The following is a 20,371-nucleotide window of genomic DNA, read 5'->3' on the forward strand; positions in this document are numbered from 1 at the left end:
TGGGCCAATCCACAACCAAGAAAAAACCTTAAACTCTGTTAACAAACAGGCTGAATATGATAACGGTATTGCCCTTGTATGTGCAAACAAGAAATCCATTTCCATTCCTTTCATAAAAGCTCTTGCTAAACATTAGATTTTATTCCATCAAAAAATGCATTAAGAAGATCATGCTTATATAGCTAGTCAGCACAGGAGACAAATGACAATTTATACTGAACTATTTAAGTCTTGCAGTATATATAGTGCTCACAAACCCAAGATGTAGCTGTTGGCCTTTTCAGTGGCATCCATTATGTGACACTGTCATCAATAATGTTAAAGGACTTCACTACTTTTTAAAAGCTAGAATTACTCCAAAAATTCTGTATCGTACATAACGTGGAATATTGCATTTAAGTCTAAGATGGCTAGATCACATATATCTTTTCTATAGTCCTCTGTGTAATATATGTAGCAAAACGAATATTGTATAAGAGGAGAAATAGATCAAGCTCTTATATTCTTACCTAACATTTTAATTATTTAAGTAACGTCTATTAATATTCCAATGATTAAAAAGTAAATCAATGTTCAATATTAACTGCACAAAATCTAAAAGAAAATGGCCACATTACATCCTACTACATTATATAGGTAGAGTAAAAGCAGCTAATTAGAAGCCTTTTAAAAATTCAAAGTTTCTGACATCATTTTCCACCATTCCATCAATTCTTCCTTCTCCTCTTCTTTCCTTTCAGAAAATGACTCCAGTTCAAAATCAACCTAAACGAGAAGATAAGGATATATTATCATCAATATATTGCACTTAAATATATATTTTTAAAAACTGAAATTTAAAAAGACTAATTTTAGAGCTTATAGAATAGCTTAATCCAGTCCCCTGAATTAAAGTATATCCTAAAAAAAACTGATGATAAACAAAAGACACTGTCAGGAAAAAAACACCAAAAATCACTACATTTGAAATGTGCTTTGATCAAACAGCTTTGCAGGATTATTTAAAAGCAGAATATCTAAAGGCAGGCTATTCAAAGGCAGGCGTTTCCCCCCACCCCTCCATAATCTTAGGTGTTTATAACTAATTTTTTACCTTTTCAGTAAACTTCATGTGTTAATCCTAAATTTTCTCCTAAAAGCTGGGGAAATATGAATACCTTAAGTTTCCTGGTGTCCCAAACCACAAGGTTCTGCTTTCCGGAATATTAATTCTGTTAAAGAAACTAATGGGAACACACACATTTCCAAACCACCACAAGGACCAGTGGTCTGGGAACTCAACTCCCCTTGAGAACAGGGAGTCCCCATCAGATGTGTAGAGAATCCATAGACTTCAGCAGAAAGGGCTTTTTAATATATGCAGCCCCAATCCTGGCCCTCCTGGAGACCTCCAGATAGCTGCACCATACTGCAGGTGGAACTAAGATTCCCTTGATTCGACCACAAAACCTCCTAGATATATAGGAAAGGGATTGGGGCTCTCTCCTACTACTACCTCACACTAGAAAGGCTAATGGACAAGACAGCGGAACATTTTACTTGCTTCTGGAGCTACCTTTCTCCAGGTTTCATTTGCCCAAATTTACCACCTGATTTTAGTACATATATACAGCCTAATGTACACACACATGCAATCAAAACCAAAGCATCAGTTAAAAACTCAAAATATTTTACTTGCAAAAACCAAGCATTTATACTCCAAACTTGGAATGCCTAAGTAAAAATACAATAAATCCTTGACAGGTAAGACTTCTGATTGGAAATCCTGAAGCCATTTCACGTCCCAGTAATGTAATTCCAAAGACCATAGCAAACCCTTCTCTAAGAGTTTTCTTCTCTTCACCATCACCTTCCTGGCAAAATAAGTGGCATCTATTTAAATAAGATGCTGTCTTTAAAAGTGCTTACTACAGAAGGTCTTGCTTACAGTGTGAGCTTAATAAATGTTTGAACATTGCTGAGTGCTAGAGATAAAAAGATAAACAGAACAGAATTGCTTTGAGATTATAATCAAGGTTGGCAAATAAAAGTTTGAATTCTTAAAGTTCTATTTGATTTTCTTATGAATTGCTTCAAAAATCAAAGAAAAAAACAACAGAGCTTCATATGGGGAGGTAGTAAATCATCTAGTGAGCTGTTGGGTATCACTTTACTAGTCTCAGTTTTCTCATCTGTTCATTGGGGGAAATAATGGTACCTACCTCATAGCATTATTATGAAGATTAAATGTAAGTCACTTAAATATTCCTGGCACACAGTAGGTGCTTGATGAATCCACACTATCATAGTGATCACTTACCCCAACCGCAGGACTATAAGGAACTGCCACTTTCTTTGTTATTGCCAGATAGCCTGGGGCTGAGGCTGTAAGTTTATAGTTTCCAGGTACAAGCAATCTCCAGTAATCACCATCCTTTGCTGAAGGGAAAGAAAATACCAAATCACAAGGCATTTATGTGAAATGCATAATGATACCATCTAAGGAATACCCAGTAAACCTCGGTTCAATTTCTTCGATTCCCTATTTCCAACGTAGATGTTTATGTAATGTGATGAAATTCCATTGAAAAGAGTGAAATTCTCTCGAAGGAGTCCTTTCTCATAGCAATTATACAGATATAAATGTTAAACTGTCTGACACATCTTCTGCAATAATGGGCTTCATAAATATATCAAGAGAACCACAAGGAAGAAGATATGTAAAGTTCCCAAACTGTGGGTCAGAGCCCCTACTGCTTTGATTCTTGCCAAGGACCTGATGTTCTGAGAGTATCAGTGTTTCACAAACAGTGGCCGAAAGACAGCTTCACCAGAATCCCCAAAGCACTTACTATAAATATGGATTTCAAAAGAATCAGACTATGTTGTCTGGAGTGCCTTCTAGGAACTGCATTGCCAACCAGTTCTCCAGAGAATTCTTAAGTGGAGTTATGTTTCATACACTTGTGCTCTCCACATACTGACAGTTCCAAGGTCCACTATCATAATCACTCTCAGGCACATGCCTTTAACCAACTGCTTTGCCCCCTTAATTACAAGAGCCTGGCAAACCCCCAATCCTGGATGATTCTCAACTCTCCTCTACGCCTGCCCCCATGTGGCTACAAAAAGCTGGGAACACACCCCGCCCCAACCCCGACCAAGCTGGTCCATCTCGGATTCATAAACACCAGCCTCACACAGGTCGTGGTACTGTCCTGCCCTTCTAGTCCCTTTCTCCCTTGTCTTTGCACGCTCCTATTTTCTGAATCAGTGCTTATAAATCACCTGGGTAACAGGGTAAAATGCAAATTCTAATGCACTAGCTCTGGGGTGATTCTGCATTTCTAATTCAGCTACTGGTTGAGGGCCATACTTTGAGTGGCAAGGTCCTATGGACAATTCACACTTTCTCCTCTTTCCTACCATCTCTTACATATTCTCTTTATCCTCATTCTCAGCTGATGCTTTGCATCTTAATTCACTGTGAAAACAGAAACAATCAGGAAAAAAAGACTTCCTCACTCGTTTCCAACCTAGCTGTAGTCTCCCCATCTCTTTTTAGTCAGTGCCCCACTTCGTTACCACAAAATTTCTGGGGCGATTCCTTAATACTTTCTCTCCCTAATGTCCCCTGTTCTACTGTCCCCTGGACCCTCCCCAGCAGGCTGCCATCCTCCACTGAAACAGATTTTGTCAAGATTCTCACCACTGGTTCATTCACAATGTTCATCTTTATTCGACACTTAACACCTCCTCCTTGAAACACTTGCAGGTTTCCAGGGCAACCATTGTGTCTCCTTACCATACTGTCCTTGAAATACTGGAGTCTCCCGAATCCCACTTCTCAGATCCCATGCCTTCCTACCTGTATTCACTCTCTATGTTAGAGTTTCCTAAAATTTCCACATCATGGAATGCAGAGAAAATACTTGTATAGAATAATATTTGCTAGTGTTAACAGATAAAAGAATTCTTGTGGCCAGAGGGTATCAAGACCTTTTAATAAGTTAAAAGATCTAAAAATATGTAGAGTTTAGACCTAAAAAGATGTTGTTCCTGGGAAAAACCTAACCGATGAGAGTTAAATAAAAATGAGTTCGCAGATGTTTACCACAGGAGCAAGAAGATTTTTCATGAAAAATTTCCAGGAAAATGGAAGTGAAGCTTTAAGCTGAAAGTAACTAACATCAACTTTAATCCCAAAATATCCTATTTAACCTTGAGGAAGTCTGGACTTACTCAACCGATCAAATGAAGAAATGTATGAAAATCCTAGCAGACACATAGCAAGCTGGCATTTACCTCATTCTCCACTTTTCACTTACTCCTGAGGCTTACCAATTAACAGCTCATTAGCACTTCTTAAGAGAGATCAGAAAGACAGATATTTTAAGTGCAACGAGCTCATTTTCTTTTTCCTCAGGAACTTCAGTAGAAGGGCACTATCTCACAACTCTGGGGTGTCATGGCTGTGGAGAGGGCGCCACCTGCTGCACCCCAATTTCTAACACAGTAGTCTCCCTGAGTACCTGCCTGACCTGCTCCCACAAATGAAATTTGATTAGATCAAAGTCGGGGGAGAGATGAGGAAAAGACATCTGAGGCATTTAATTGTTTTGCTTAGAATAGCAGAATTTGTAACTCTGATAGCAAGTAGCCATGTGCTTGTGTATAAGGGTAACACCTTAAGATCATAGCAAAGAATACCCACCAGAAGTCACATCATGCTCTATTCCTTCCACAGAGATGCTGGCATTAGCAATCGGGTTACCCTGAAGGTCTCGAACAAATCCCTTAACTCCTCGGTGTATCTATGGAGGACAAGAATGACAAAAAATATTCATGTTAGGAAAAAAAACTAAAAACACATATCATATCAATAATCTCCTTATTTTCTAACAAAATATTATAGATCCTCACCGTTCAAGAACCAAAACGTGTTCAAAAGGGCACTGAATTTTTAAGCTCTCTCTATTCTGCTTATTCTCAGGTGGACTAGTGAGAAGTAACCCCCTGAAAACTGATGTCCTATTCTGAGACAAGGGAAGACTTTGAGGGACCTTCTGAACCACCAAAACAAACATAAATAAAATCTGTCATATCTGTAAAGTAGTTCTGGTCTTAGCATATTTCATTATTTTCTTTTTAATTTGGTCACTTTGGTGTATACCTTATATGTCCGGTTAGCTAACAAGGATATTATATTACATTCCTCCAATATTTGTTCATGCTGAACATAAAGACTTAATATTTATTGTATACACAGTATATATAATATATAGATCTATGTATAGTATTATAGATTGTATTGTGTGCATATATCGTATATTATGTAGCACACAGTATATATTCTATACAGTATGTATTATAACACACGATATTCTGTATGTAATATACACTATATACATAGTATATAGTGTATGTACATATGTAAATATATATACAGGGCTAGTTTTGCAATAAATCCATTAGGATTATTATTTTGGTTGAAAATAAATGGCATTAAAGCCTAGGAAATATCAAAGCTGAAAGTTGGGTTTCAAAGGGAAATGGAAGAGTTGCTATTGAGAATAATTCCCCTGAATTTAGTTGCAGTCATCACACAACTGACTACTGCAATGTAAATTATAAACACAGCTTTTCTCTTTATTTTTATATGATGATTCAACCAAGTCAATATGTGCTTGAAGTGACAGAGAATCACTTCAGGTCTTTGAGAAAGTACTGCTTCTGGACTATCAAATGGAAACTTATTAAATTTGATAACATAGCAAAATATACCCTGGGCCTCTCAAAAGCTCAGATTGCTCCTCACTCCCCCATAAAATGAATTTTCTTTTCAACTGATGATATTTGAATATTCCCTGCAGAAGGAAGAATGAGTCTCATGTATGCCTTTGTCATCAGAGATGTTTCATCAAAGAGATGCCATTGGCTATCAGCAAATCTTTTTGCATTTGCTAATTTTTTTAAAAAGCAGAACCTCTAGAACAATAAAAATAATTCTTTCTGCAAAGCAATTTACAAATGGTAAAAAGCTATATATGTTGTCAGTAGTAATGACTGATGATTGTATTCACATGTAGAATGCAAAGGGCACATACATTTTAAAAAACAAAAATAGATTGAGGACTTAGTGAATCTTTGACCTTTCCCCAAGAATTACCTATGCCTGGCCAACCAAAACTGCAAGAGATCAAAAAGCAGTCACTGGAAACATGAAATGTCAGATTTCTGAGTGAAATTCACAGGTGGAAATGCCAATGGGGATCAGAAAAATTATGGAGAAAAGGAGGAGTGATGCACATCGTGATGGCATCGAGCATAAAACCAGAGAAAAACACATTTTAAATTGTTAGCAGGAGGGCTCTTCAAAGAAATTAGAAAACTCATAAAAGAGAAAGTTTTTACCCACATGTATTTTACTCTCCTTTAAGTGCTATAGTCTGCTATTTCCAATATTATAAATCTCAGAGAAATGAAGTTTTAAATCTCCTCATCACTGGAAAATGTCAAACTCTGACACATAACTTCATGCAATTCATGTGTGCTGGTATTAAGCACAAATACACCCATCAATATTCATTTCTTTACTTTTCAGTCTCAGAGAACCAGGATGTTGCTGAATCTGATTTCTTGAAGGGAATCATAAAAGTTCTAATCTCACTTTTTAACCTGCCCCTCCTGTTATGTTTTCTCTTCAGAGTCCATATCAATCAACCAAGGCAAAAAAAGAAAAAAAAAAAAAAAGCATCCAGAAAATTCTGCACTGTTGCTAGGACTACTTACAGTAGTAGCCCTTAAATCTTCATGTACTTAAGGGTCACCCAGAAAATTTACTGAAATGGAGATCCTGCAGGGAGTGTGATTCAGTGATGAGACATGAAACTCTTTTAACAAGAATCTAGTTGATTCTAAGAAAGGTACCCTTGAATGATTCTTCAAAAAAATCTTTGGGAATTTTGAGAAACAGACAGTTACAATGCTATTGAGTGGGAGACTCTCCTTCTTAGCCAATTTATATATCCTAATTAATGTTACAATTTCAGTTTCTGCAAACTTCCCCTTAAAACTCTACAAGAGATTTCTTCTCAACCAATTACACAATTAGGTCTCCTAACCACCTATTTTCCATGAATTGTAAACTAGTCCTACTTAGAATTTAGGCCCAGGTGCTCAATTACTAATCACCACTATACTGTTTCATTATCAGGAAAACAATTACAACAGAGAAATGCTAGCAGCCATCACTGATCTTTTGTCAGCCTTTGATTCCGAAATCGGAGTGTCCTGTGAGGCAAGCTAGATGGGCTCAAGGTAAGTGCCTAACTTCACTTTTCCAGTTGGCACCATAATATTATTGGCATATCAGAGCAGGTCACCTGGAGCTGTGGGTAGACCAAACGTTCCATTCCAAGTGTCCTAAAACAGAACTGCATGACTTCTTTTCAGCTTGTTTCTAGATATCACTATACCATCTGATGAATTAATGCATGCCCAACTGCCACCATAAATATGACAAATGCTCTCCTCTCTCCTGAAGGCACACTTTGTGTTTAAATAAAACACTCCTCCTTAGCCAACTATTTACTCTAATTAATGTTACAATTAATTGTTTTGTATTGCACCTTTATGTTACAAACTAAGAAGATTTAAGCAGTAGATAAACCTGCTATTTAGTTGTCAATCAGAGTAGTAATGCCTTATTGGGAACAACTACAGTAAACATTACAGTATAACTCCAAGAAGTCTTTCATGAACTCTGTAGGGTAAGGAAAAATGTCAGGCTTTTCTGCCCTCCCACCATGAGGATAGATGATGGATCCTTGCGGTCCTGAATGCATGCCTGATGGCGGGCACCTGGAGTAGGGTGTGGGCAGAGGTAGATGGGATTCACCTGGGCTGAGACTGGGCTTTTAAGGGCGGCGTCACGGGGACGCCAGCAGAATCCGAAAGAGAAGCCGAGAGAGAAGTAAGAGAACAGCAAGAGAAGGCCGGAGAGCCCAGATAGAATGAAGACTTGCTGGGGGCTGGGAGGCCTGCCAGCCTCCCGGCGCCCCAGCACCCTTGCCTGCTGTGTACCCGGTAAATCCTAATAAAAGCCTGCAAAAGCCACTGAGGACTCTGACTCCTCCTTTACCCGGTCTGCTGGGTCATCGAAAACCTGCTCAGTGGTCCTTCCTGACTCTACAAACTCCCAGGACTGGGTTGGGGAGTTCTGTGTACTGTCATTGTTCTTCATAGTTAACCTTTATTTTAGCATTTATGGTGTTCTCTTGTAGTTGGGAATTTATATTTCTGAACCCCGATAAAAGAAAGTCCCTTGAGTGCAGTCACTATGCCCATGTGCCTTACAGGGTGCCTGAGAAACAAAAACAGTTCAATAAATGCTGTTGGGAAAATATGCAAATAAAATGAAAAGCATTGTTTTAAGGAGATATTCTTTGATGTCTAAACAGAGAACACACCAATATCACTATCTTAACTCCTCTACTCCCAAAATACATTTTTCGGCTAACTGCTTTTGGAAGATTTGTCCCAATACAAAGGAGACTTTACAATAGTTCCCATCAAGGTTGCTGAGGATCAAAACAGCTAAGTATCATTAGTGTTCATTGTTTAAAAACACCTTTTAATGTTAACATACAGCAGGCTCCCTTGATTGAACAACCTCCTGCAGGATGGGTGTTTTTTAATCAGTGGGTCTATTCCTTAATAGTCTCCTTTGGATAGCTCACACGTGTAAAGGAATTTTTAAGCTCGATTTTGGAGTTTTTTAAGTGCATTGGTGTAGGGTGAGGTAAAAAGTATTAGGCTTTTCTGCCCTCCCACCATTAGGACAGATGAGGGAACCCTGTGGTCTCGAATGCATGCCTGATGGCGGGCACCTGAAGTGTGTACACCTGGACTGAGAGACTGAGTTTATAAGGGTAGCGTCACGGGGACGCCAGCAGAAGCTGAAAGAGAAGCAGAAGCATAAAGAACCACGAGAGGAGCAGAGAGAAGGCCAGAGAGCCAGACAGAGTGAAGACTTGCAGGGGGCTGGGAGGCCTGCCAGCCTCCTGGCCCCCCAGCACCCCTGCCTGCTGTGTACTTGGTAAATCCCAATAAAAGCCTGCAAAAGCCACTGAGGGCTCCAGGATTCCTCCTTTACCATGTCTGCTGGATCAGAAAACTGCCCTGTGTCCTTTCCTGCCTTACAATTGGTTTCCTGTATGCATGTTTATTTATGTATTTATATATGTATAAATACAGGCATTTATTTATATGCATATTGTAGGGTCAGGAATGGCCACTGAGCAGGTTTTCTGATCCCATGCAGACCGGGTAAAGGAGGAGTCAGAGTCCTCAGTGGTTTTGCAGGTTTTTTATTGGGGTTCACCAGGCATATGGCAGGCAGGGTGCTGGCTGGGGGGTTGGGGGGCTGGGAGGCTAGCAGGCCTCCCAGCCCCCAGCAAGTCTTCACTCTATCTGAGCTCTCTGGTGATCTCTGCTTCTGCTTCTGCTTCTCTCTCAGCTTCTCCTGGCGTCCTCATGACGCCACCCTTAAAAGCCCAGTCTCAGCCCAGGTGAATCCTATCTACATCTGCCCACACCCTACTCCAGGTGCCTGCCATCAGGCATGCATTCAGGACCGCAAGGATCCATCATCTATCCTGATGGCAGGAGGGCAGAAAAGCCTGACATTTTCTTTACCCTACAATATGTACATATATTTATTATATATTATTTATGCATATATGCATAACTACATTCATATATGCATAAATACATACACAATGGAATTTGAAGGCTGTCAAGGCACTGCAGGCAAGGAACAGAGACTAGGTCTTTTTTACCCACTGCCCCTGCAGCCAATGTCTGCTTGCTACAGAGGAGTGGAGCTGGCAGGGGACAGGCCTGGAATGAGTCTGAGTAGGTAAGGTTATTTTTTTCTGACAGGTGATGAGGGTCTGCGCAAGCCCCACTGGAAAGGCCACGAAATGGCCACCTGATAATGTTCTAGGCTATGTCATGAGAGGCCCTATCACATGGTGACTCTGGGACTAGACAACTGGATGCAAATTCTGGATGAGTGACGTTATGCAATTTTTCGTTTCTGATTCTCCACTTATAGTTCGATGATGATGATAAAGGAGGAAAAGGAGAGAGACTGAGGAGGGAAAGAGATGGGTGAGAGAGAAGAGGGGAAAGTGGAGAAGGAATAACTTCCCTCATAGGGTTATTCTAAGAATTAAATGCATCAATTATTACATGTACTTGGGAATAGTACCTGGGAAACAGGAAATGCCCAAAAAGTGTTTGCCGTGATTATTATCACCTCGGTCCAGCTGAGCCTAGGGTGAGACTAATGAGGCGTGTGGGGCACAAAATTTAAGAAAACACACTCAGGAGCCAACCCTATACCTCCATGACCCCAGAGTGCACACCTTCTGAAACTGTGTGAGTTTGCTCCTTTGCTTAGCTTCCACCAGCCCTGATCTGCCTGAGACACTTGACATCCCCATGGTAACCAGGACAGAGGAGGGTCCCAGAACTGCCCTTAGAGTTCTAGAAATAAAAACAGGCTTCATCGGACTTCTACACAAATCTCCAATTTAATCAGCTCTCAGTGAATATTCATGAATCACAAACCTCATGACAAACGAAAGCCTATTTTAACCACAGCTGACACATTTTCCAAATGCAGCGTCTTCACCCTGGGTCACATGGATTCCCCTGGACTGGACTCCTCTCAGGAGACTACTGTACACCAGGCTTAAATGTTCATGAATCTCTCATTTAATACAGGAGATTGTATTTACCTGCTCAAGGTAACTAACAAGGGAGTTTTTGTTATCCTCCCAGTAGCTCTTCAGAGACTCCTCAGGTGGAAACTTTTCACAGCTAAGCTCCACGGTGATCTCAAAACAATTGCTGCTGAGGTAATTGAAGTCTTGCATTCCTGCCAAAACACCAAATGGAAAGTTAAAATATGCATGTGGCAACCAAAATTCTGTATAGGCCATTATGCTGAATGGACAGCTAAATAAAAGATCCACCAACCAGTGCATTTTGGGAAGCCTATGGGTTCCACAAAAGAAATCACCTACTGTTAGCAATAGAACAACATACTTAGGAGACTGGTATTACTTCAACAGTGCAAACTCCCAAGGGTCTTAAGCAATCATATGACTTAATGCACGGCTGCTGCGGGGTGCTAATGTGGGTGTCAGCTACAGTCCACATGGCTGGAAAAGCCTCAAAGAAGAAACAGGAGTGATGTCGTCAAAGTGGTGAAATAGGAGTTTCCACATCTTTCTCCACAAAGGGCACAATTATGACAATTAAGACGAAAAGAAGACCTTTGTGGAAGTCCATGAGTCCAGTGGAGAGGCTCCACCACAGCACTAGAGGAAAAAAATCCAGGATTGGACACCTTGAAGAGGTAAGAGGAACTGTATCACTTAACCTGAGCCTTTGCTGTCCTAAAGTGGCACAGCTTTACATTGCAAAGGTAAGTATATAGCCAGGCTCAGAATACTTTCATGCTGTAATATGGTGGTGTGTAAGTCACTTACTACTTGCATAAAGGTTATTCAAACAAAAACATTAAGAAATATAATGGCTACAAAAATGTATTGATGGATACACAATATGAAAAAAATATGAATTGTGAAATCAAAAAGTGGGGCAAGAGTGGCTATCAAAGTTAGCTTGTGATCAAAGTTAGCTTGTGATCAGCTATCAAAGTTAGCTTGTGATCAGCTTAAAGTGGGCTGTGGGGTGGATAAGATATTTTATATAAACCTCATGGTAGCCACAAAGCAATGTGGATTCAAAGACTTAAAGTGAATCAAAGCACCCCACCATAGAAAATCCTCCACTCACAAAGGAAAAGAGCAAGAGAGGAGGAAAGGAAGAAAAAATTATGAAACAGAAAACAATAATTAATCCGGCATTAGTAAATCCTTAACTATCAATAATGACTTAAATATACATGATTCAATTCTCCAATCAAAAGGTACAAAGTGGCTGAATAGATTTTAATAGTCTTTAAAAAAGACCCAGTATGAATTCAATGGTCACTCGGTATCCACTGTGTATAAAACCAAATGGTAATATTTAAAATTTCACCAAAGTGGCAAGGCAGCTACGGTAACCAACCTGAGGGGAGAAATCCTAATAGGATTAGAATTTTAACAAGGATGTAAAACAACAGCACTTCATTAAAATAAATAAAATGAAAATATTTTGAAAATTAAAACCAATCTTCACCAAAAATATGATTCTGCATCCAGAACATCTTTAATTTGAACCGGATTCAAATTAATAATGGATGCTGTTGCTGTCCCACCCCCACCCCCAAATGCTTTTCTGAGGGCAGTAACCCCATCCCCAAATTTTGGTTAAGTGTTGGCTAACAAGAGCTCACAGCTGCTTCTGTTTTCTGGCGGAATGCTGATAGGAGCAAGTCACTTGGGAGGTTATACCCACCCATCATCTCCAGACCAAACCCCTCCACAGCAGCCCATAACAATAACTAATTGATAAGCGCCACCAAGAGTTTGTCCCCTTGCCTCAGAATAGGACAATTCTACAGGCCTGTGATTAAGGCTTGAAGCCTCATCTCAATGGCTCAGGCTAAGAAAGGCTAGACCTCCCCTGAGCCACATCCTTGCTCAGCTCCATCCCCATACTGACCCTGCTGCTTTCATTCCACACAGGTTTTCCCTAAAAAGCACCCCCTCAACAAACTGAGCATCTGAGTCCTCACCTCTTCTAGAAAGTCTGACCTAAGATACTGACTTTATTTAGTAGGTAGAGAATTAACGAAAGTGAAAGTTTTCTTTGCTTGATTATTGTGAGACAAATCATTGACCCAGATTAATATTATTATTATTACTACCTTAGAGTATTTGGTATTCTACAATGTGCTGGTAATCCCAAGGGAATACTAACGCTTTATAAAAAGTGAAGTATAAAATTACTTCCTGTGTGATCTGTTTGACATTGTGTAAATACAAGTATGACATAGACATTATTTTACAAGCTGTTGGGGCTAAATCTGATTTGATGCAAAATATAAGTTAAAACAATAAACGTACCTCAGGAAGAATACTTTTCTCAAAGTAGTCTTTGAGAATACTTTAACCAAATTTAACCCCCCAAAAAGCATATAAAACCCATGATTAGCTACTGATCCTACTGCCCTAATTCTCTTTTTTCATTTCCAGGGGGACCACAGAAAATTATTCATAGACAAAGACAGGGGAAAAATATCAATATCTTACATTTCACTTTTCAATCTCAGGAGGTGAATATTATACCACTCTTATAGGTACAGGTAACCATAAAAAAAATAGAGCTCTGGGAAGTTCTTGTGAGAGCAAAGAGCCAGGAGAGCTACATAATCTTGGTGAAGATGCCTCCTCAGGCTCTGCCTGCCATTGTTATTCTAGCATTCAAGAAATGCAAAATGGTGTGTGGACCAAGATAAGCAAAAGGTCAAAGCCTGCCTTCTACAGTTATTTGTCAAAGCATTACTAACTAATAAAGATGCTATCTTATTCCCTAAGGCCAGAGTTTGAAAAGGAGGATAGTGAAAACATTCAATTAGTATTTTCCCAATGGCTGTGCTAGTTCACTTCCAAGATTTCTTCAATTAGCATCTTGATTTTTAAAAATCAACAAAACTATACATAGAGATCATTCATGCAGAAAATGGACTCATTTTAATAGATGAACTATAGGTTCAGTGAATTAAACGAAGGAAAGCATACCACTTAATGACTTAATGACTGAAGAGGACTGGAGATTCACCACATCTCATTCCCTCTCTACACCTCAATTTCAAATACAAGCAAACTACTATCACATAATTAAAGACCAAAGTGGGACCTCACCACCAGGCACGCTGTACCAGGCTGCACCATTGGTCGTTCCATCTACAAAGCTGCTATCATCATCATTCTTGCGACACGGTGGCCGATTGGGGTCTGACATGGGGGCGTTGAAAGAGGAGTAAGCCCTAGCCAGGCTCTGGAAGATGGCATCATCTGGGCAGGAGCTATACTCATGTGCAGTACCTAAAAACAAAGCCACAAGTTTGAAGAAACTGACATAACTCAAGAAGCACTGCATGCTTCCGGAGAGTGACTTGCTGTGGACCTCTTGCTGATGCCTTTTTTTTTTTAAATATTTTATTTTATATAATTCTTACAGCATTTTTCATCTTTGTACAATGCATGCATTTTCATTTTGGTTATATTCCCCATGCAATTGCACCCCCCCTTATTTTGACTCTAGTTCTTCCTCTTCCAGCCCCCGCACCCCCTCAGAGTGTCTCTGGTTTATAGTTGCTTGTTGATTTTGATTACTTTGCATTGATTAGTCATTTTCCTGATCTCTTATTTAGGTTTTCTAAATCCCTGCTATGATGCCTTTTTTAAGTTACATCTCTATGGGAATGGAGCCAAAGTTTAAGTACTCAACAGTTACACTTAGTTTTCAGGTTATATGCCTTCCATTCCTAATAGAATAAATAGGAAACTGGGTAAAAGGGACATTCTACTTATGAATTAGAAACCACAAAAAAAAAAAGTTTAAAAAAAAATCCCCTATGTTTAATATGGAAAGAAATGTTTCATATTTTGAGACACTGTATCCTTATTCAGATAGTTGACAGGTTATTAAATTTCTCAGCTATTGATGAACCACAAAAATCTTGAAAGTTTAATGATGTTTTGCCAAAGACTTTCTTCAAAACTCAAAGTTTTCAGTATCTAAAATCATCACTCCATGTTTACAAATTCCTCAAAAGCCCCTGAGGATTGATCTAAGGCAGAAAATTTGGAACCACAAAAATTAAACTGAACCTCTCTATCTGGCTACAGATGCTATGCCTAAAGTATAACTAAAAGTAGTTAAAGAAAACCAAAGCACCTCCGAGCACCACTGGAAATAGTTCCAAATACAAAGACGTGAGAGCACAATTAACCTCATGCAGAGAGAGACCCACATGGATCCTGATTAAGCACTAAGAAGAGGCCTCCATTTTAAGCCCTCTTCTACACAAATCTACACAGATTTCATTCTCTCCTTTCCACATAGGCCAGGAGTGACACCTTTATGACTTCTGTCATAACCTTTGTCTAAATATTCTTTCAAGTTCATAGTTCTCTCACCTAAACTTTTTATTTTTAAGTTACAGGCTTTTCCTGCCAAAAATATGCCTGTGCCCCATGAAATAGTTAGGTAGATGATCCTGTGAAGCTTAGGTATCTCTATAGGCAAAATCTCTATAGGCAAAATCTCTATAGGCAAAATCACTTCATTGCCAGTTTCTTTAATGTTACAGAAATCATCCTACAAGCCCTCGAAAGTCTTTTCCAGATGCAACTAGTGAGAGAAGCAGGAAGAATACGCACCAGTCCGTGTCTCATCATATGGGTAATTGGCCACCAGGTCGCCACCATGGAGATTGGCAGACAGCACGAACGGGATATCCATGATCCAGTGAATGACAGCCTTAGTCTCAGGTGCAAGCTGTATTAAAAAGGAGAGGCCAAAGGGTTATAAATTTGATATTCATTGGTGGAATTGGTTGATATAAAAGATATGCAAAAAACAAAAACAACATGACTGAAAGCTGTTCATATTTCAAGCAACTTGTGATTCTCACAGGAAATAAAAGGCTCCTGTCTCATTCAGATATTTCAACAGTGCTTACATTTCCTTTAAAGTTCTACTTTTGTGGGTCGCCAGCCTCTTCTCTCTTTGTAACTTGAAAACCAGCATACACATCACTTACAAATTTGGGGATGTTTGTTTATAATGGCTGAGGATGGGCCTCCCCGGTGGCTCAGCTGGTTGAGCGCAGCGCTGTGAAGATATCCACAGCCTCTGCAGCATGGGTTCAATTCCCAGCTGGCCACGGAGATACCCACATGGTGCGGCAGACCTCTCCTGTCTTGCCCACTGCTCCCCTCAGTAGTGTTTTTGGTCCGTCTGCTTGTTCTGCTCCCCACTCTGTCTCTGGTGAATTCTCTCACCCTCCTGTGCCGTTGGCCTGTACCCCAGTTCTTGTATAAATAAATAATTCTTTAAAAAAAAATAATGGCTGAGGATAAGACAAGGAGAGAAGAAAAGACTTGAACTGCTGAGCAGCGTTCTTTTGTCTGTGATGATTCAACTCTAGAAACGTGGTAGATTTTATTTCCAATGTTTGCTTGCTATTTTTCTAATTCCCGGATTCAAACATTATCCCTCTAAAAAAAAAAATATTGGGTCCCTTTCAGAGTTTACTTTAAAACATCAGTTTTCTTTGGGATGATCATCTCAAATTGTAAAACAAAGACAAAAGTTTCAGGAATTCATGTTGTCTTTTGAATGATTCATAGTCCCTGGTATCTTGGAAGAAAAACAAAGGATGAAAGAAATTTATACCAAAGAATTAATTTGGAGCCAAAACCTTAATTTCTTTATGTTGATGAGGTTTTTTTTTATAATAAATTTTATTTTTATATTCCCCATACAATTTCAACCCCCCCCAATTTTGACCCCAATCCCTCCCCTCCCTCCACCCACCCCCCCAAAAGTGTTGATGAGTTTTTAACAGCAACTAGGGAGAGCCTCAAACTTCCAAGAACCTCAGTAGGGTCTGATGGTTATAATAAGATCTTGTATTTAGATATCTCTGTTCAGTTTATGAAAAGCCTGCACATGTACTATTTTATTGAGCTTCATAACATTCTCATTATATAAGTAAAGATTTTCATCTCCATTTCACAGGGAGGAATCTGAAGATCAGGTCCATTAATAACATGTCCATGTCTCTACACCTCAGTAACGTCTTTAAAGACACATCACCCAAAGCAGTGATAGTGAAGGCAAAGATAAACAGCTGGGACTACATCAAATTAAAGAGCTTCTGTATAGCAAAAGAGACAGTAATCAAAACAGAGACACCCCACCGATTGGGAGAAAATTTTTGCACACAACACTAATGATAAAGGACTGATCATAAAAATCTACAAAGAGCTGATGAGACTCAACAAAAACAAAGTAAATAACCAGTCAAAAAATGTACCAAAATTAATCTATTTTTCAGAGACTACTTAAAATTGTGGAAAAGTGTGACTTATAATTGTGGAAAAACAACAGGGTATTGTTTTTGTTATTTTACTTATTCTCATTAAAAAGGAACACATTCATAATAGAAGATGTAGAGAAGATAAAGAAAAGAAAAAATCATCATTACTCAAAATTTTACCCTTTAAAGATACCCACCGCTATCATTTTTATGTATCATTTTCAGTATTTTTCCAAAACACTTAAATTTTTTTAAAGAGGATACTTAACAACCATTTGGTACTGTAGTATTTTTAATTGACAACAGAAAACACTTATCCATGTCACTGAATACCCTTCTATATTATTACTTTAATGGCTGAGATATTTCAATGTATGGATATATCATTCTCAAACCTGAACAAAATGATAGCTAATACTTAGTAAATATGTTCTGTATAACCCACTGAGTCCTTACACCCACCCTATGAGATAAGGGACTGTATGTTCCCCCATTTTACAGATGAGTAAACTGAGACACAGATAAGTTAGGGAACATGAAATCACTCAGTTGAGAGTATCCTGGGTACTTTAATTACTTAAATTTAAGTAATCCATAGAGAGACTTCTGGAGCATTCCTAAGATCGAGCCAATTTTGGTTACCCTATCTACAGCCAATTATGACCTATTCTTAAAGCTTCCATTTAAAGGCTGCAAATGTAGCTCAAACATTATGCTCTATAATTTGATGACTTTTGCTCTTAAAGTATATTAAAGTTATATTTATTCCATTTTAGTCACAATTCTAGTTATTAAAGGTGAGCATAAACTTAATACAATTATTTGATTGATTTTATTTTTTTTAAGATTTATTCACTTACTTACCTATTTATTTATTTATTTATACAAGAACCGTGGTAAAGGCCAGATGGGCAGGAGGATGAAAGGATTCACTGGAGACAGAGTGGGAAACAGAACAGGCAGACTGACGAAATACACTGCTGAGGGGAGCAGCGGGTGGGACAGGAGAGGTCTGCTGTGCCATGTGGGACCCTCGCCAGCCGGCCGGGATGGAACGGGCACTGCAGAAGTTGCAGACAGCTTCACAGCACTGCGCTCAACCACCTGTGCCACTAGGGGAGGCCCTATTTGATTGATTTTAATGCAAGCAATCTAGGCGGACTCCTATATGATCCCAGAAAACAGCATAGGTGACCAGGCTAAAGAAAAATGAGAGAAATGACTTAGCAAGAAAATTTGGGGGCCTCACTTATGGCGCAGGGATTAAAGTCTCAGCACTATCAAATGAATGCGCCACTGCAGCATGAGTTAGATCCCCACCAGGAAGCTAACCCACATGGCACAGCAGACCTTTCCTGTCTCATCCACTGCTCCCCTCAGCAGTGTATTTCAGTAGATCTGTATGATCTGCTCCCCACTCTGTCTCTGGTGAATCCTCTCACCCCCTGCACCTCTGGCCTATACCCCAGTTCTGTATACATAAATAAAAATAAATCTTTTTTGAAAAAAAGAAAATTTTGGAAGATCAGGAGAGTTTTTCTTCAGAGAGGTTTGGAAGAGCAAGGAAAACACGGGGAAGACATGGTAAAATGTAGCTCCTCTCCATCATCTACATTCTGAGCACACATACCCCGTACCTCCCCAGTCAGCACCCATGAGAATCTGCACTTTTAACCCCTACTTCCCAGCATAGCAAATATAAACTAACTTGGAAATTTAAAAGCCTCTATTAGAGACCAGCTAATAGTACATTCTATAAGTATTTGCCTTTGGTTTTTTAAATATATGAAAGCCATATTTATTCCATTTTCATAGTTGGTAGATTAGAGAACAAGGGATATCACAGTCAGAACAAGGTATGGGCCAGCCAGCAGCTGACAGAGGCCAAGGGAAACTTGAATGACCCTGGAACTATAATAAAATGAGGAAATTGTACTTTCCAAGTTCTCACTTAGGAACAGTATTAGAAGTCGTTGATAAGTCCAGCTGGAAATTTCTGGAACAATAGAGGAGGAACTGAGAGCTGCCAAAAGAGCTCTTCTCCACCCTTCCTTCATGATGGGCTTCTCTTCCCCTCCAAGTAATTGAAAACAATGTTCAGACAATATTGGTCTGAAAGAATACCAAATGTCTAGTGGATGTGTAAACGTGTCCACCCAACTGGGGGTACAAAACAGAGAGTACTGAAAATCATGCTGAAATGACAGTAAGAGTTCAAGGTCCTGACCTCAAATACTTCATGTCCATCAATTCGTTCAATCTCTAGAATCCCCCTCTGAGGTGAACACTATTGTCACCTCCAAATCGCAGATGAAGAAATGGAAGTAGACTGTGATTAAAATAACTTTCCAACACTGACATGGCAAGTAGGGAGTCAGGTCTTGAACTAAGGAAAGCAAAAGAGCAATAATTTGTGTGCAAAGGTTACTCTGGAGGAATTTGAGAAGACTGAATAGAGTTGGGAGAAGCTAACAACAAAACAAGAATCAGGAACCATTGTATATTGGCAGAGGCTGATAAGGGGACTGAACTAAAGCAGTAAAATTACTTTGCAGGAGAGATAAAGACTGGAGCTAAGCTAAGGAGGTCAAATCACTGAGATTCAATAACTAATCACTGGCGAGTGGTGACAAAGAAAAAGCAAGGCTTTAATGATGGGGTTAATGAATGTTGTTTTAGGGAGACTACCTAGTCTTGGTCATGGTAAGCTTCGGATCCTGGGTGCCCAGATAAAGGGACTCAACAACCAAGGAAAATGAGAAAGGGAGATACAGAAAAGAAAATCTGGAGTTGAAGATGTGAACCTGGAAGACCTCATATAATAAATGGCATTGAAGGCACAGGTCAGGATGGAAACCTAGGGAAAGAGATAGGGTTTCACAGGGGATCCTAAAGGTGAACATTTAAGGCAGGGCAGGAGAAGCAGGGAAAGAAACTTAGCAGAGATTTGAAAGGCAGGAGAAGAGGTAGGAGAAAGTGGAGTTCTACAAAGCAAGGGAGGAGAAAATACTGGAAAAGAAGAAAAAAAGATCAACTTTGGGAAGTGCTGTAGGAGAAGCAGATCAGACATGCTGACAAGGGCCTTGGGAAAGTCCTTGTGAAGACTGAGACACCCACAGCTGGGTTCTTTCCTCATCCCCAACTTCTAACTCACTCCCCAATGTACCTGCCCTGTTCTAGGGAACAGGACTAACTTTAAGGCTCCAGCCTTTTCAGCCTGGACTTGTACAGCCACAGTTATGGATCCCACACAATCCTTGCCGTCTATGACCGCCACTGTGATGACAATATTAGAACTTAATTCCATAGGCTAGA

At 39.5% G+C, this 20,371-nt stretch overlaps 1 protein-coding gene across 1 annotated transcript in view; it reads right to left on the reverse strand.

Annotated features, from left to right (window-relative positions):
- Window positions 1–666: 666 nt before the first annotated feature.
- Window positions 667–20,371, reverse strand: part of CPE (carboxypeptidase E) — a gene marked incomplete at both ends in the record, with an annotated part of 89,288 nt that continues 69,583 nt past the window's right edge. Inside the window, 6 exons of the mRNA XM_084232811.1 lie at window positions 667–765; window positions 2,300–2,418; window positions 4,694–4,793; window positions 10,788–10,927; window positions 13,869–14,051; window positions 15,393–15,510. Of these exons, the coding sequence (XP_084088937.1) occupies window positions 667–765; window positions 2,300–2,418; window positions 4,694–4,793; window positions 10,788–10,927; window positions 13,869–14,051; window positions 15,393–15,510 (759 nt within the window). The remainder of the gene's footprint in view (window positions 766–2,299; window positions 2,419–4,693; window positions 4,794–10,787; window positions 10,928–13,868; window positions 14,052–15,392; window positions 15,511–20,371) is intronic.

The sequence above is a fragment of the Talpa europaea genome, assembly GCF_964194135.1.
Source record: "Talpa europaea genome assembly, chromosome: 4".
Classification (NCBI taxonomy): domain Eukaryota; kingdom Metazoa; phylum Chordata; class Mammalia; order Eulipotyphla; family Talpidae; genus Talpa; species Talpa europaea.